Genomic DNA, 19257 nt, shown 5'->3' with positions numbered 1-19257 from the left:
TTTATTTACTCTGGGTAACTCCACATCACTCCTGTCATAAAGTGTTAGTCAACAATCACTGTCCTATGTCATACTAAAAATGTGAAATACCAAGATAATTCCTGTATGGTTATTTCTCCATGACTTTAAGAAGTTTTAACAAAACTACATTTTTGGTACTGACTGAGTATTTTCTTACCCGTTCAATTCTTTCTCTGGTTCTTTCAGTTCCTACAGGAACTTCATGAATGTGATACTGGCAGCAGAGGTAACTCATCACAGGATCAGGTGCATCAAATAACTCTCGCAAATAAGAAAAAAATCCATACTCTCTGAAAGGAAAAACACCTAAGGTTCTTCTTAAAATATCATTAAAATTAATCTGATAGTTGACAAGTAGTGAATAAACAATAAATAAAATATAAATTATTTAATGATACTACAAGAAGTCTTTTCTTTGTATATTTTAAAGTCACTTAATATTAAGTGATTAATGTTCAGATTTATTTCCTTGTCAAAAAAGCTTATTATATATTTATGATTATTAACTTCTTGTTATTTATACTACTGCTTTCATACAGAGTTCAGACTGGCTGTTTTATAATTGCAGTTTATCTATTTAATCCTTCTGGAAATTATTTTTGCACTATGAAGTGATGATTTAGCCTTTTATTTTCCCAGTAACTATTTTAGTATCTTTTATTAACTAGTCCAATATTGTTTCACTGATGTGAAAAATCACCATCATATTCTAGGAACACAATGGTCTGTTCCTGGGCCTAGACCTTTCCTTATTTTAGGCTTAAGTAGAGCTCTTAAAAGGGAATAATACAGCCTGAAACAAACATATTTATGTGACAAAGAGGTAATTAAAATATATTTAAGAGGTAAATGATTATTCACTATTCAAAGTAACAGTTAAGTTCTAATAATATTTTCAAGACTTACTTGAGTTCATTCAAAGATCTTGATGGTGCTTTGTCTGCATATGAATTCTTAGGAGCAATAACAGCATTTACTCTTAATTTTTTATTGTCACGAACCTGAATATAAGGAAAAGAAAATATTAATTACCATATACTATCTATCAATTATTTTTAAAGTTACCATATTCCTACTGGCATTCATGGGATGATCAGAAATTTGAACATTGATTGACTGGATATTTAATGGTACTTAGAACAATTTTTTTAGTATGATAATATTGTAGCTATATGTTTTTACAAAAAGTACAGTTCTTTTATTATTTTCATTGATAAATTCTATCAAATAGACAAGGAAGCAATAATACCAAAACTCTTTCAGAACACAGAAAGGACATTTCCCAAGTCATTTTATGATTCCAGTATAATCCTAATACTGAATCCTGACAAAACATTACAATATTCCTCATGAACACATATGCAAAAACCCTTAACAAACTATTAGGAAACAGAATCCAGCAATATATATAACAAGATACATGACCAAGTAGAGTTTACCCCAGGAATGTGAGACTGATTAATTTTTGAATGCTACATCAATCTAATTTATTGTATTAACAGAATAAAGTACAAAAACTATATAATCATCTCAATAGATACAGAAAAAAAAATCTGACAAATACTGATGATAAAAATTCTCAGTAAACTAAAGGAAGCTTCCTCAACGTGGTAAAGGGTATCTATGATAAGCATACAGCAGACATAATACTTAACTGTGGAGTAACTGAGTGCTTTCCCCCTAAGCCTGGGACTGAGCAGGGATATCTGTACCTTACCACATCTCTTCAACATTGTCCTAGAGGTACTAGACAATGTAGTGACGCACACTAAATAGGTAAAAGATTGAAAAAAACAAGTAAAAAGATCTATTTTCAAAGATAAGACTTTCTACGTAGAAAATTCTGTGGAAATCTAAAAAGCAACTACTAGAATTCAAGAAGTGAATTCAATACTGTCACAAGATACAGATCAATGCAAAAAAAATCAAATTATGTCTATGGCACTAGCAGTGAACAACTGGAAAATTTTAGAAATGAATTTCTAAAAGTCTCAAAAATCCATAAAATACTTAGGAACAAATTTAACAAAAGATATGTAAGACAAACACAGAAAAACATAAAACTGCTGAGAGAAATAAATGGAGAACTGATGGGATTGTGGAATGGAAGGATTTCACAGTGGCACAGATTAGCAATTCTGAAATTAAACAGCATTCTAGGTTTGAACAAATGAGTCAAGGTACTGATGATGGGGAGGGGAGGCAGTGTTTTTCACTGCTGCGGCAGGAAATTACAAATATGCAAAGGAGAGTCGAAGGTACCCTGCTGTGTTCGAGTGTAATTGGAAGCATCAGTGTGAACTCATGATGCCCTTATGCTCTCCTGTTCTCTAAATATAGAAATAAATACAGATACAAAAGCTTGCATGCAAGAGTTCAGAAACAATGAGACACTAGCAGCAATGGACACATCCAGTACCCAGATCTTGGTTTTTTAAAATGAGGGTTCTTTGGGGAAAAGGCTAATGATAAGGCCCAGACAGAGTAAGATAAAGATAAGTCAGCATCTTGCTCTGCCAAAAATTAAGCAGTGCTCAAAATACATTGACAAAGTATCACACAGGAGTCAACCTGAAGATCTCACTGGCCAAATCTGGGACAATCTGAGCATTACAATAATGACAGTAATGTATTATAATCCAGAAAAAATAAAATCCTATGCATTTATATATAATAGATAAGTGGAGAAAAAGTTCTCCCTTATAGTAGAATACCAACTAAATACAGAAAGAATGATCGTTACTAGTTCTTAAATCTACTAGGTAATTTCATGAGCAACAGGATATTTTCAAAGTCTCGACGTGTCTCCACACACATAATTACAAAGAAAAGGTTTTACTATAATGCTTATTTTGAAGACATACTTATTCCAAGCAATTGATATATTAAGGGACAACTTAAACATTATGTGAATCTCACATTTGCTTGTGGGCAATCTCATCTGTAAGAAACAAGGTTTTCTCTAGGTGCATGCAAAAACTTGCACCCAACTGAATGGAGCTGCACAGGCACACGCCCCTTTCAAACACCCGCCATCTATCTCAGTTTCACCGCATGAGTTCTGAGTCACACCCAACCGTATCTGGTGTTACAACTTTCTATCCAATTTCAGAAAAGTGCTTTATAATTGCTTTCCTCACCAATCACACAATTCACAGATGGAACCCTTCCAATACCTACTTCCACAAGCCAGCTTCAGGTCTTTCAGTAAGTCACAGGGTTGGTACAGTACGGGGAACATAGTCAATATTTTACACTTTGTATTATGTGTAATCTATAAAAACATCAAATTACTATGTTGTACACCTGAAACTAATATATCAACTATACTTTGATAAATAAAAATGAAAAAGCATATTTATTGTATTTATGTATTTCTTAATAATTTAACCTGTGTAAAACTGCTTTTCTCCCCCATAGCCTGAGGGTTTTTATTGCGCAATTTTGCGTTGTATAGTTTAATCTTTAGGAATGTATATGTTGGTCACAGCAAAATCAACTGTACTTTGCAATGGAGAAATAATAAAGCAAATAGGAAAAAATGTAAATAATTGGTAAATCTGGGTAAAAGGTTTACAGGAGTCACATGTATGACTTGCAACTTTTCTGTAAGTCTGAAGTTATATCAAAATAAGTTTTTTAAGAATAGAGGAGCGGAGGTACAGATGAAACAATACTGGCCATTAGTAATACATCACTGATACTAGTTTTAAAGTTCATTTAAATTTTAAAAATCAATTGTTTTAATGGTTACACTAAATAAAACTGAACTACACAATGAGAGAGTAATTTCCCTTTCAATTTTCTTTCAATATTTCTAGTTATACCAATGAGAAAGTTAACAGTATGGTGTCAGCATGTCTTTAACTCCTTATTCTCTCCTTTTAAAAAAATTATCTGCTTTTAGGAAGCAACAGCATGGATCTAGGATTTACTACTACTGTTTCTATTGTCTTTACTTTTATGCAAATTTGATAGGGACATTATACTTCCTTTTAGAATACTTCATTTGAATAACAAGAAGCAAAGTGATTTAAAGAAAAATTTTAAATAAGTATAGTTATACTTTAAAAATAAGAGTATAGTATCTAGATACAGCAAAACTTGTGATGGCAGTACACAGTAGTATGTGGAAATGGCAAAAACTGAAGAAGGTTACTAAGTTACTGAAGTACGGAAAATGGTACTCTAGTAGATACAATTACAGGAAGAGGTTATATATAATATTTCATAATCTAAAATTCATACACAAAAAGTCATATATATAAGAGGAAGTTCTAGTCCTAACCGTGAAAAGCTATGGAAAGTTAACTGAAAGTTAACTTGTGTTACAGCACAAGGGAAAAAAAAGGTCAAATTTCCAGGAACCTATGTCATAATATTAATATATGGTTCAAATCCTTAGCACAGAGGAAGCAAGAGCAAAGCAAGTTCCTCAGTGCAGGCCACCTGCAAAACAGAAATCATCTAACTGCACCTGACCTGAGGCCCTTCACAGTGCACCATATCTCACAGACTTGTAATCTAAGTAACCCACTGCTTCACTGAGGTCTGACAGATCAAGAACTTACTGTTTAGGCTTAAGGAGTTCTAAGTACATGAATGTTTAATTTTTTGGAGTCCATGTTCTAGTTTTATAGAGCTAACCTTTCTATCCAGCCATCTTACATTCACATTCCCTGCCAATTCCCAAACCAGAAAAAGGGCAATACGGTAAAGTTAAAGAAAGTAAAGATTCTTTCCAATCAACTTGTGTACCAGAGAAACAGAGGACCACTTAAACAGATTCAGGGTCCTGTCCTCACTTAGACTTCCTAGAAAAGGTTCAAACAAAAAAATCTAAATCTCATCTCCTCAAGGCTTTCAAAGAAGCAGAAGCAAAAAAAAAAGAAAGAAAAAAAAAAAAAAAAAAAAAAAGAAAGAAAATCTTACTGACAACAGTAGTAACATACACAGCTAACAATTTATATTACAGATATATAATATAATAAAAACAATAGCTAACTAGCACTGTTCTAAATACTTTTTCATTTATTAACTGACTTACTCCTCACAGCCATCTTTTAAGGTAAATAATATTCCCTCCATTTTATAGGTGAAGAATTTAAGACACAAAACATTTTTGTTACCTCGACCAAATTAGCAGCAAAGCCAGAATTCAAATCCTGGCAGCCTGTCTGCAGTCTGTACTTCAGCTAAGCCATGCTGCCTTCCAGTTGCTTAGACTCTTGATCAGTGGTGTTTTTCTAGTCAGATTCTCATTCTTTTTAAAGATGTTTTATTTATATTAATAAGCAATGTCATATTGATTTCCCCTCCAAAGAAAATCTGAGTTCTTTCCAATACATTTCCAAAAAAGATGTCCAAGACCAACGGCCCATTATTCTAATGTTTTTCTCTTAATTAAAAGAATGATAGAATTACTCTTTATATTAATTACAAATGATAATTTCAAAGTACGTTATAGATGAAAATATAGGCTTTTCTTCCTCTTATAAAATAAATTCATTCCCCAATAATGGAATAGACAGGAAAGAAATTAGCAAATTTGAATGACTTTACACAAGAGTTATTACTGGTTAAATTAGCTGTTATTTTTTGCTCTAGTTTGAATTTAAAAATGCAAGCACTGGAAGATAAATGCCAAGTGAGTTAAATAAAGTATTATGTTGGTTAGTACTTGCCTCTTTGAGGAAAACTTCCATATCTTCTTGACTTTCAAATACAAAAGCTCTCAAGTCATTTGCTGGAATATGATTTTCAATATATTTAGCATTTTTATTATCTTTCATATTAATCTAAACAAAAGAAAATATAAATTGATTTTCATGAAACCCAAACTGATTATTAAAACATTATCATAATTAATTTAGATTTATTCATTTAGATTAAATTTAATCCCTGAGAAAAAGGAAGACCAAAAAAAGAGTTTGGTATTGAAGAATCTATTTATTACCCAAAACATCCAAAACATAGTAAAGCAAAAGCCAAGACTTTAATAGCACCTAATGCATATCGACTTTAATACTACTGAAGAAATAACTTAAGCTTCTTTTTGGTCAATTCATTGAAAACATTTGAAATAGGCTTAGATTGTAACTAAGAGTATAAACACTTCCCATCAGTCCCCAAACTGTTAATATTTTTCTTCTTAGAGATAGAAGAATTCATACTATCCACGGTAATAACTGACTAGTACAAAAACACAAAGACCTAAGAAAAATTTATAAAACTAATGAAAAAAAACTTTCTACAGATTAATTACAACTATCAGTGCTTTCAAGAGAAACCCCAGGTTTATACCACAAGAGCATAAACTTATTTTAAAAATATTAACTAATTAGACATTTCTGTATGTGATACTCAATACTATGGAAAATACTAAAATGGTTCAAGAAAACAAACTGTTTCCGAAGCATATAACCTGCTTTTTATTGCTAAGGATAGGTATGTTGAAAAGCACACCATGGTAAAACTCCATTAACAGAGGTATATAAAAAGTGTTATCTATGGATTTTAGAGGAGTGACAGATCACCTCCGGCAGAGGAAATGAACTTTCTTGAAAAAAATTAAGATTTATGAAAAAGAGGGTATTTATGCTCCATATAAATAAAATACAGCCTACTAGTTAAGAACTAGGGCTCTGGGGTCAGACAGATGTCACTTCAAATCCTACACCTGACCTTGATCAAGTACTACCTAAATCTCTGAAAGCTTTAGTTAATTCATCCGTAAAATGCGTGTAGTAAAACATTCTATCTCATAGGACTAAATGTGGATTAAAAGAGATAGTATGACAAAAAAAGCCAGTACCGTGCTTGTCACATAAATGTTGGTCAATATTATTTTAAATTATAGACTATCAATCAGCATAAAAAAATGGGAAAACTAATACACAAGCAAACAACAACAAAAAAATAAAAGCTGTATAAAAAAAGAATTAAATGACTGTGTAACCAACTTACACAAGATGAGGGCCCCAGAGTCTGATAGGTCAGACTTATCTCTGATAAATACAAATACACCCTGGGGGAGAGTTTAATGAAAGGGTTTTAATAATTTTTTAAAAAAAAAATTAAAGCCATATATGGCATTTTATAGATGAATTAACTAAAGCTTTCAGACCTAAACACTTACAGACACTTAGTGTCTACTATTTCACAATTTTTTTTTGTTACCAAATTACTTTGTTAGAAAAAATGATACAAATGAAAGAAAATGTTAAGTGGCTGTTTACTACACCTTATAGAAAGGGTAAAATAACCCCCATATCACCACAGGAAGTCACCTTTTATTAAAAGCTATGGATAAGCCAACCTGGGACTTAACTCTCATTAAAACTCCCCCAGGGTGTAATTATCACAGATAAGTCAAGTCTCACATATCAGACTTGGGCCCCCATCTTGTGTAAGTTGGTTACACAGTCATTTAATTCTTTGATGAATTTCACCTGGTCATTTAGGTAATGCGTCTCAAAGAAGTCACATAAATAGGGGTCATTTCTGTCACTGGCCAGTTTGTGAATTTTCAGTGGTGACTGATACACATTTTTTCTGAAGTATAATACACACCCCACTGCACTGACTATCTGGCTTTCTGATATCCTGAAAGATTTGGCCATATTGTTGATTCTGCAGCTTCATCAACTCCTTAGCATACTCTTTCTCCTCACGAGATTGGTGAAGAAAATGTTTGGCAAAGTTCTTCAAAGCCACATCTTCACAAAGCAGTAAGACACAGACAGGCAGACATAGGAGGCATAGCACTCCAAGATGTTTTGGTGGTTGATGGCTGATTCCTGTTTCATAATTTTTTTAAATGAGATCTTTTAAAAAATCCTATCCTGTACCCTGTTTTGTAATTCATTAACATATCGTAAATGTCCCTTTGGATTAGTAAATAGAGACCTACAGCAACGTTTTAAATAGCTGCACAGTATTTCATTATAAAGACACAGGAAAATTTAGATAACCAACCAGTATCTTCTGAAATTTTGTCCTTTGCTCCATCATTCTGCTATTGTATACACTACTGTGACGAGTACAGCTGTAAATAAATCTCTGCACACTTCTCCAGTTCTAGATTAGAATTGTTAGAAATAACTCATGGAAACAGACTGCTAATTGACAAGTTATATGACTAAAATTTTAAGTTTATGTATTACTAACCTACTTATGGCACAGCACCATCTCAATTAGGTCTTGAAGGGTTAGGTAAGTATGTGAGCAAGACACAGTTGGAAGGAGGTGGTAAGAAAGGTGAAGAGTTTCTCCAGAAAGGGTTAAATAGTAGAGTAAATCTCTTTTATCTCTAAGATTCAAATGTAATTTTAAAAGTAAACATATGCTAGCTAGTAATCTGACTTGGTGATATGTTACTATTAGGAAATGAAATGACAAGAGGATGACAAATCTAATAAAGTTTACAAGTATTTTTTTGAGGTGGGCATGTTAATAAAAATCTATTGACAATTACATTTGCATTATAACTTGTTATACCAAGGGTCACAACATTTTTTCTTTTATTTTCTTTCAGTCCTTACCAGATTAATCAAAATAATATATGTCTGCATCCAAAATAGGTATTCCCTTCTTGATCTGGCAAAAACATTCTAATAATAACATACCTGAGCAAGAAGAGAATACGGTATTATGTACACTAATTTTGCTAATATAAATGTAAGATATAATAAAAGACAAAAACTGTATGAAATGATTTTGAATAAAGCATAAATTAAAAAGGAGCTGCAGAAGATAGAACTTTTCATGAATCCTGCAGAGATCTATAATGAATTATTTTAGAAAAGAAGAAAAATTATCCAGCAAAAATAATCCTTATGTCATTTGAGGGAAAGTTTTATTTTATATATATATCTATATATCTATCTATATCTATCTATCTATCTATCTATCTATCTATCTATCTATCTATCTATCTATCTCTAACACATCATTACCAAAGAACATGGCTTTTACTTTTTCATTCCTTCTCATGGTCCTATTTACCATTTTCAATGGAAATCTTCCCAGTAAATCCATGCCCACATTTCACTGAGTTATGTACTAATTACAGCTTGCCCTATTCTTGCAATAAGAACTACCAGATGTTTATGAGGCCAATAAACTGTTTCATTCTCAGAATCCTCAGAATGCTCTGTTTTTGTAGTGGGTGATTTTCTGGTCTATACTGCCAGGTGTCCCATATCAACTTTGTTTATACATAGCAGTTTTCTACCCCTTTTGGAAGCATTTAATACATTGCCTCTTATAACCTAAGGTTAGCAACTGTCAGAAGGAACCAGCTAAACAAGTTTAGACATGATTCTTGGTCAGTAAGCTGCCAATTTCATACTTCCATGAAGAAGAAGTTCCCAGGTTTACTGATGAAGGGCCCTCTAAAAAACTCATGTGTGGATCCAGCAGTATACCAGAGGCCAATAATGGAAAACCAGGATGTCAATAAAACTAAGAATTCTTAAAACAACAAAAACCTACAATGATTACAGTAATAAAACTAACAAGACACTACCAAGATGAACTGATTTCTTACCGTAAGCATTATGGGCTCACAGACTCTTTGCTTAAATTTGTCTCTGTTATTTCTCAGCCATAAAACAGCAGCATATGTATCGCGGTATCTCTGTCTCAGCTTATCTTCCTTTTGATTCATAAGATCATCAAAACGTGTAATGTGATCATCCACATCTAAAATTGGAAAATAAAATTAGGCATTACTTCTCTGAAAACTTTTATTATTGAAATAATCTATTAATAGATAACAACAACAACAACTAATAATAATAATAATAATAATAATAATAATAATAATAATAATAATAATAATAATAAAAATAATTAGATCTAAAAGTTAAAACACCAGTTAGCAAGTACCCAGCATAGTGAAAAGGACCCACCCTGGACAAATCCTTTTCAAATTTCTACATACCTGGGATAAAAGATGATCTTTAAGCTATCAAAAATAAATAGGTCACATACAAAACAGTGGGAAAACACTGAATTTCCTATAAGAAGATAATAGTAATTGGAGAAATTGAGAGAAAAAGTACTTTCAAGCTAGATTTTTATATATAACAAAATAGAAAAAAGTAGAAATGAAGTAAAGATTTTTCAGGGATGCAAAGATTGAAATTAATTTCAAAATATCTCTTCTTTGGAGGTTAACTAAAGATGTACTCTAACAAAATAAGGAAGTAATGTAAGAAAAATAAAGACAAAGAATTCAGAAACAGCTTTACCCAACACAAAAAAAGGTGGGAGACACATCCCAGATAACAGCCATATAGAAGACCTTAAGAAAAATCACTTTAAATGGGAGAAGAATGGAAGCTTCCAGAACTCAAGAGTCTGAACGCCGGACAAGATAGCTTTCCCCCCCAATTTAAGGAAATGCTAAAGCAAATGGTGTTTTTTTAAGAAGTAAATTAAAATCTTTTAAAAAGTTATCAATGAAAAGAAATTAGATCATACTATACTACTTGGCTCTATGAACAAGTTTAATAACATAAATAATACTTAGTATTGCTACTGTTAGAATTAACCCATAAACAGAGCAGATGACTTAATTATGGTTCTCCTTTAAATGTTTTCAGCCTTGAAACCATGAATACCAGAGTCCAGATTAGAGAACTGAGAATGTGAGAAGGGAAGAAAGTAAAAATGAAGGCTGGGAGTACCAGTATTTTTACTTTATAAATGTGCGTTCAAATGATATCTACAATTGTTAAATAACAAAAAAAGGCTATAAGAATATTACAATAAATCAATAAATGTTAAAGATGACTAATATTAATATAATAATCCCATTTAAGAAATTACAATAAGGAGGGGAGTAGTTATGAGTTGAAATCAACATTTAAAATAACAAAATAGTAAAAGATAATGTCTAAAATTGATTAATAAAGCCATGTGAAATAAAAATATGAAGACATATTAAGGACTATCAGATAAAACTGCTAAAATAGTTAACAATGCTTACTCCCAAGATTGTTCTGGAAGTTGGAAAGATGCGGGGCCACCTTTCCTGTGTAGTTTTTTTTTTTTTTTTAAAAACTATACACCTACTATTTTGCTAAACATTAAAAGCATACATATTTTTAACTGATCTTAGTCACATACACTGAACAGACAGGATGTAAGATCTCTATCTGAATAATGCTATAGATCTATCCACTTAGTCTATAGGAAAAAAAAAGTGAAGATGAAACTGGACAGATTTCAAGGAGCAAGGCTCATGGAAGTGCTTAAATCTGACCCAAGAGATAAAAGGTCAGTGACTTTGTGAAGAAAATAAAGCAAAGTATTTTTAGAGAATTAAACCAACTGCCATAATCTGACACCAGACAATGATCAGCAAGTGGCAAATCATTACACAGTAGATACAGGTAATTAAGACTCTAAAATGGAAGAACTGAGCTGGCTTCCTCAGCAAGGAGACCTGAACACTTAAGAGACACAGTATCAGGGGAAGCAGAAAGGCCATCAATAGACCTATCTCCACTTTATAAACAAGACTTCTAAGCTTAATAACACTTACTCTTTTTCTCCTTCTCTAGATTTTCTCTCTCTTTTCGCTTATCAATTATCTCGCCTTCGCATAATGCCTTTTCCTCTTGAACTCGTCTCAGATCATTGGTAATGGCATCAATCTGAGGCTGAAGATTCTCACAGTTTTCTGTGGTCTTCAGTTCATTCTGCAAATCTTCTATCATTTTGCGGGTATTACTTATTCTCCTCTGTCGGTCATGCTCCTCATTCTGTTTTACTGTTAAAGCCTGCTGAAGCTCCTCAATCTAATAAAACAAAAGCAGGTTAGTACTGGAGATTTTTTCTCCTGGTTTATAAGGCTTTTATAGTAACATAGTTTTACAAATACAAGCAATCTAAGAACACGGGTGTTTTCCTCACTAAAAGGTACCTCCTACTAGAATCAGGCTACCTGTATTTTCATTTGTTCAGTAATACATCCCAAGTACCTAGAGCAGTGCTTAGCATATAGTCAGCATTCATTAAATATTTGCTGAATAAATAAAATATTTATAAGGCCAATCAGCAGATTTCTAAATATTCATAGGAAAGAAATACATACTACACATCATAAAACTGAAATTAAAAACAGTCACATGATATAAGACAGACTTTCAATAAAACAATAATAGAAATGATGACTGTCATCCTATTAATTTTAAACCACAATAAACTATTTTCTTTCAATAAAATTATTTTCTACTAGCACTTCAAATTAACATTTAAAGGTTTTAATCCTCAATCTGTGTAAATCATTAAAAAAAAATACCAGATCATGTAAGTTGCCGGAGGAAATTTTATTAAAACCATAACATACCTAAGACAGAGCTGTGATTTTGTTTAAGACACACTCATACACCCAATTTATTTTTTTACAAAAATAGAATTTTGTGTTAAGATAGGTAAGGTTAACACAGGAGATAATTTGCTGATTAGCTCCCTTTCTTTCCAAGTCACATTCACTCCCTCCCCTTCTCCCTACAAAAGTAACAACATATAGAAATATGGAAAAGATACAAACTTGTAACACAAATCACCTATAATCTTAATGTCATTAAACACTTACATTTTAATGCCAACTTATATCTAACAATAGAAAGCATGTTTTACTAAATGGCATCACTAAAAATTGAGAGCAGTTTCTCATTACTTCCTATATCCTTGCAAAATAAAAGTCTAATGCCTGCATAATGTTCTATTATATGGATATACATTTTATCCCATTCCCTACTGTTGGAAATTTGGGTTGGTATCAATTTTCCTTTCTAAAAGTTTAGCTTTGACAGTGTGTCAAGATAATGAACTAATAAACATATGCCCAAAATCCCTTCTCCTATAACAAACATGTAGAAGTGAAAGAAAAAATATTTCAAAAAATTAATACACATGTATCTGTTATTAAAAATTAACTATGTTCAATGGGCCTAAAATAAGGAAAGAGGTAAGAAGCCACAGTATTCAGCCAAGAAACCCACGAAGTCTAAGGCAGTCAGGAGAATAAATAGGTATGTCATAGGGACAGGTATAGAATTAAAAATCACCAGCACATGAATATAAGTCCAAGTCCATCAAAAAGGGATAAGATATTTAACAAACATAACCACGGCAATCCCATTGTACTACTCCCTCCATTAACTAAGCCCCACTTCAGATCTTTTGAAGACAATGTGATCCAACTTTACCACCCATTATTTTTGTTGCTATGTTAACTACCTTACTCAAAATCATTCCTCAGCCCCTTCATTCACTGACGACTTTAGCACCCGACTTCCTCTCCAACGTTATGCTGTCATTATGGAACTTGAATAGACATACAGAAAGTCAGTCTGATTCTCTGGCCTGTGTTCCCTGACCTCTACAACTTCAACCATCATTTCCTAAACCCCTCCTCAGCCATCTTTTCCTATGTTTATATTAGCCTGTATCTCCTACTAGATCATGTAAATCATCAAATATCATACCACATCTGAAAACTGTATTGTTATGATCCTACTCCTTTATCACTATTTCCTTTCTTTCCATTTTACACTCTATAGTATTCCTATTCCATCTATCCTATGACTGCACAGGATCCTAAAATCCACTGACCCTACTGTGTTTTCACAATCTACCATCTCCCTCATTTCTTTCCTTAACCTGCTAAGGTTCCACAATCCAGCATTAGAACCACTCCCTTGCAAAGACCTCTTGACCCTTCACCATTCCTATGTCACATGAGCAAGGAAAAAGCCTTGTCTTTATTAAACCTAGCTATAAAACTTCTGCTTATTTCTACCTAAACAACTGAACCAATTGGAGAAACTCTTAAAAACAGGTCTCACTTCAAATTTATGGCCACAAAACAAGCATCCAGAACTACCAGAAAAAACTACTACATTTTTCTAATAAATGTGTGATCTCATTCTGAGATGACTTCACATCTTTTCCTCCTTCACTGATCCTTTATTGACTCAGGGCCTTTACCACTCAGCTAATAACTTGTCTCATATTTCATTAACAGCATAGTTAAAATCAGAGTACTCTGATCAGAGTACTTTTCCTGTTTTCAAAACCATTACCCTACCTCCACCTGTACTCTAACCCCTCCAAGGCTATTCCAAGCAGTGTTTCTCAAATTATTTATAGTAAAGGACCATTAAAAGAATTCTAAGCAATCACAAGTCAACTTTTATCAGTTACAACTACAAAATGCTAATAATCATTTTGGAAAACAGTGTGGCAACTCCTTCAAAAGTTATATGTACACCTATGATATACAAGAACTTGTACAAGAATACTCACAGCAGCTTTTTTGGTAATAGCTCCAAAGCACAAACAACCCTAAATGTCCATCAACAAATGAATGGATAAACAAATGTGATCTCAAGAAAAGTGAAAAAACACATCAAAGTGAATAAAAATAAAAATACAACATACCAACATTTGTGGGATACAGCTAAAGCAGTGTGGAGAGGAAAACAGCACTAAGTGCATACAGAAGAGGAAACGCCTCAAATCAATCATCTGAGCTTCCACCTCAAGACTCTAGACAAAAATCAAAACAAACCCACACAAAGCAGAAGAAAGGAAGTAATAAAAATATGAACAGATATCAATGAAACCAAAAAGAAAAAAACAACAGAGAAAAGTCAATGAAACAAAGAGCTGGTTCTTTGTAAAAAAGCAATAAAATTAACAAATCTCTACCAACATTGGTTCCCTCTTCCCAAAAACAACAACAAAGCAGTAGACACAAACTTCAGTATAAGGAATGAAACAGGTGTATCAGTATCTCTACAGACCCTACGGAAATCCAAAGGATAATAAGAGAATTTTTGCACATGTAAATTTAACAACATAGTCAAAATGGACCAATTCCTTAAAAAGCACTAACTACCACAACTCATCCATATGAAATATATTATCTGAACAGCCCTGTGACTATTAAGTAAACTGAATTCATAATTTCGACACTCCAAAAAGGAATCTCCAGATGTAGATAGTGTTATCTGAGAATTATTAAGAATATTTTAAGAATTAACACCAATTCTACACAATCTCTTCCAGAAATTAAAAGGAGGGAACACTTACCAATGCATTTTAGAAAGCTAGTTATTATCCTGATATCAAAAGCAGACAATATGAAAAGAAAACTATGAACAATATCCCTCATAAATATAGAAACAAAAATCCTTCAAAGGTTAGCTAACAGAATTCAACAATATGTAAAAGGAATTATAAATTTAAACACCTTAACCAAGTAAAGTTTATTTCAGAAATGCAAGACTGATTTGATATTCAAAATTCAATGTAGCCCATCATTTTAATAAGCTAAAAATGAACATGCGCATGATCCTATCAATAGGTGCAGAGAAAGCATCTGACAAAATCCAACACTCATTCATGACATTCTCAGAAACACAGGAATTGAGCAGAACTTTCTGAACTTGATAAAGAGCATGTATTAAAAAAAACCTACAGCTAACATTATACTCAAGAGTGAAAAACTGAATGCTTTCCTCCTAAGATCAGGAACAAGGCAAGGATGTCCACTCTTACCATTCTTATTCACAGTGCTGACAGCTTCTAGCCAGTGCAATAAGGCAAAAAAGGAAATAAAAAGCACAAAAATCGGAAAGGAAAAAATAAAGCTGTCCCCACTTGTAGATGACATGATTGCCTATGTAGAAAATCCCAAGAAATCAATTAAAAAAAAAAAAAAAGAGAAAGAAAAATACAAAAGAAAAACTTAGATGTAACCTAACAAAACAGAGAACTTGTATGCTGAAAACTGCACAAGGCTAAAGAAAAAATTCAAAGATCTAAATAAGTGGAGACATACCATGTCCATAGATTAGAAGACTCAACACAGTAAAGATTAAATTCTCCCCAAATTGATATACATGTTTATTTAATGCAATTCCTATTAAAATCCCATTAACATTTCTCTATAAAGACTTGGCTGTCATAAATAATAAAATAAGGAACTCTGAAAAGCCTCTCCTCAAGAAAAGCAATGAAAATATTGACAAAAATGGTCAAAATTAACTTTTCAAAACACTCAAAATTAACCAAAGGCTTCCAACAACCAAGAGAACATCTATTCAAGAAAAATGCCTGAATTTTGGTTAAACAAAACAGAACACAAGCTTAGTGGCATTGTGAACATGCTCTATTCCCATTCCCCTCTCCCTCAGTTCCATGGCAGCCTTGAAAACCAACAGCCCACAGTCATAGTGAAATTAACAGCCTACCAGACACTGAAGAGATCATAAGAGGGTTGGGGCCCTTTCAAATTCTCATTCTCAGAGAACCATCATTATCTGATCTGTGTGGCAGTTTCCTGGAAAACCTTACTTGCAAGGCTTGTCTTCACCTGACCTGACTCCACAGCTGGCACACTGAAAAAATACCCTTTTCCTTGGAGGCATCTGCCAAAAACCAGTGGCAATCATTTAGCACCACAGCTGCCTGCTGTGGGGTAACAGTGTGGCAAACAATAAACTAATGAAAAATAAAAATAAAAAAACAGGAAGAATATCTGAAGAAATAATGACCCCAAAACTTCCCAACTTTGATGAAAAACATTAATTTTCACATCTAAGAAGCTCCATTAATTCCAGGCAGGATAAATTAAAGGTGACTTACATCCAGAAATTTCAGTTAATTATGAAAGAAAAAGAATTTTGAAAGCAAGAAAGAAGTAACTCATCACATACAAGGGATCTTCAAAAAGGATTAATAGCTGATTCTGCATCAGAAACAATGGAGGCCATAAGGCAGTGTGATGTTACATTCAAAGTACTGAAAGAAAATCAACAATTCTATACCCACCAAAACTATCCTTCCAAAACAAAGAAAAATTTAAGACATTCCCAGATAAACAAATATTGGGGGACTTTGTCACTAGCAAATCTGCCTTAAAAGAAATACTAAAGGAAGTCTTTCAGGACGAATGTAAGGACACTAGACAGTAACTTGAATCTACACAAAGAAATAGTACCAACAAAGGTAACTACACAATTAAATAAAGAAGTAAAAATATATTTGTTGCTTGTAACTCTTCTTTTCTCCTATCTAATATAAAAGACAACTGTTGTGGTATAATAAAAATATATATTTGGTCTTTGTCCCTGGCTCCTGGTTCAGAGGTCTTAAGACCCTTAGAACTTCCTAAGTGACAAAAGTATCTTTCGTTATTCATACTAAGCCCCTTTTGCAAATACCCGATTTTATGCTAATAAGGTGACTCTTGGCAACCCCTATACAGCTTCAGAAGAACCAACTACATGATTAGAGGGTCCAGACTTTCAGCCCGACCCCTGGACCCTCATGAAGAGAAGAGGGGCTGGAGAGAGCTCTCAAACACCAATGGCCAATAATTTAATCAGCCATATCCAGGTAATGAAACTCTGATAGAAACTCTTGAACAACAGGGTTTTGGAGCTTTCAGGTTGGTGAACATGTCCATATGCTGGGAAGGTGAAGCACCCAGAAAGGGAATGGAAGCTCTCCGCCACTCTATCCCCCATCATACCCTATGCTGTGCAACCATTTCCGTTTGGCTGTTCCTAAGTTACACGCTTTATAATAAACTAGTAATTGTTAAGTATAACATTTTCCTGAGTTCTGTGAGTTGCTCTAGCAAATGCTGAACCTGAAGCAGGGGTTGTGGGAACCCCTAAATTTGTAGCTGAGTCACACAAAAGTGCAGGAAATCTGAGGTCTGGGGATTTGAGATTGGTGTCTGAAACAAGGGCTGTCTTGTAGGACTGAGCTGTAAACTTGCAGAATCTGCTTTAATTCCAGGTAGTTAGTATCACAGTTGAACTGAATTGTAGGACACTCAATTGGTGTCAGAGAATCAGACACTTACTGCTACAAAATCAAAACTATATAAAGAAATAATTATAAAATTGTGTGGATGGGGGCGGGGGTATAGCTCAGTGGTAGTGTGTGCCTAGCATGCACAAGGTCCTGGATTCAATCCTCAGAACCTTCATTAAGTAAATAAATAAATAAAAACCTAATTACCCCTCCCCCCAAATCAATAAAATTAAAAATAATAAATAAAATAAAAGAAATTGTGTTGATGGGCTTATAATGATTAAAAATGTAATTTGTTCTGGATCAGCCAAGATTGTGGAGTAGAATGATGCTCGTAGCTCACCCTCTTCCACAAATACACCAAGACTCACATACACGAACCACTCAGCCAACCAGAGCACCTGCTGAACTCTGACAGAACATCACCTTCTTCAAAAGACAAAGACACCACGAATCTGGTAGGAGAAAAGGAAAAAAGAAAGAAGAAAAAGCAAAACAGTGCAGGACTGGTCCCGCAGGGAGGGAGCGGCAAAGGAGGAGTAGCAGTCGTTCACTGGGTCTCCAGCTCTCCAACGGAGAGGTCAGTGGAACAGAGAGGGAACCTCCGAGGCTCGGATCTGTACGAACAGCCCTTGACCAACAGAACTAAGTTAAACGGGCAGAGACGGTCTCCGCAACCGCCAGCCCTGGAGACAAAGCAGCAGGTGGGGGACAGAACAGGCTGCCCGAGCCAAAAGACTGGGGCAGGCTGTACAGAGGCAACCCCGGGGGACTGCAGGGTGCTGGTATGCCATGGCCGGGAGGGTATACGGAGCAACAACCTGGGCCTCCATGAAATATGAAAAAAAAAAAAAAAAAAAAAAAGCAACACGGCTGGTGTACCCTGGTGGGGAAGGGTGCCATACCCCCTATCTGAAAACCCCAGTACCAGTTTTCAGGAGAAGAGAGGCGGGGCTCACCCACAGCCACCATATCCTCAGTGCTTATGCAGGGTCAAAACCTGAATTCGTACATAGGGGCTTAAGAGCCTCAAAGGTGAGAGGGAAACTTGTTTACAGCCCAAGACAGGTAGAATCGTTCTGCCCTGGTACCTCTGCGAACTCACACCTTCAAGACAAACGAACAAGGAGCTGAGTTCTGGCACAGAGCAGAGGGGAGTGCTGTTCCGCTGTCTTCCACGAGCCAGCCTATGGAGAAGCGACCCGAGGGGAGCAGGCAGCTGCACAGAGCAGGGGAGGACCCACCTGCCTACCTTGCAGGAGTGCAGCACCTGACCTTGGTGCTGGGAGGGGGCACGACCTGCCCGCCTACCTTGCCCAGAGCAGCATCTGACCATGGAATCGGAAGGGGGAGTGACCCGCCCAACCACCATGTAAGAGTGCAGCA

General features: G+C 34.4%; 1 protein-coding gene across 4 annotated transcripts in view; it reads right to left on the bottom strand.

Annotated features, from left to right (window-relative positions):
* Positions 1-19257, bottom strand: part of SMC5 (structural maintenance of chromosomes 5) — an 87953-nt gene that overhangs the window by 23848 nt on the left and 44848 nt on the right. For all 4 annotated transcript variants that reach the window (XM_074361675.1, XM_074361676.1, XM_074361677.1 and 1 more), the window contains 5 exons: positions 11576-11831; positions 9572-9726; positions 5706-5819; positions 928-1022; positions 179-311 (listed from right to left, as the gene is read on the bottom strand). In XM_074361675.1, the coding sequence (XP_074217776.1) occupies positions 179-311; positions 928-1022; positions 5706-5819; positions 9572-9726; positions 11576-11831 (753 nt within the window). The remainder of the gene's footprint in view (positions 1-178; positions 312-927; positions 1023-5705; positions 5820-9571; positions 9727-11575; positions 11832-19257) is intronic.

Source organism: Camelus bactrianus, chromosome 4 (assembly GCF_048773025.1).
Source record: "Camelus bactrianus isolate YW-2024 breed Bactrian camel chromosome 4, ASM4877302v1, whole genome shotgun sequence".
NCBI classification, from domain to species: Eukaryota; Metazoa; Chordata; class Mammalia; order Artiodactyla; family Camelidae; genus Camelus; species Camelus bactrianus.
Note: the sequence above shows the minus strand (reverse complement) of the source record. Positions and strands in the feature narration are given on the sequence as shown.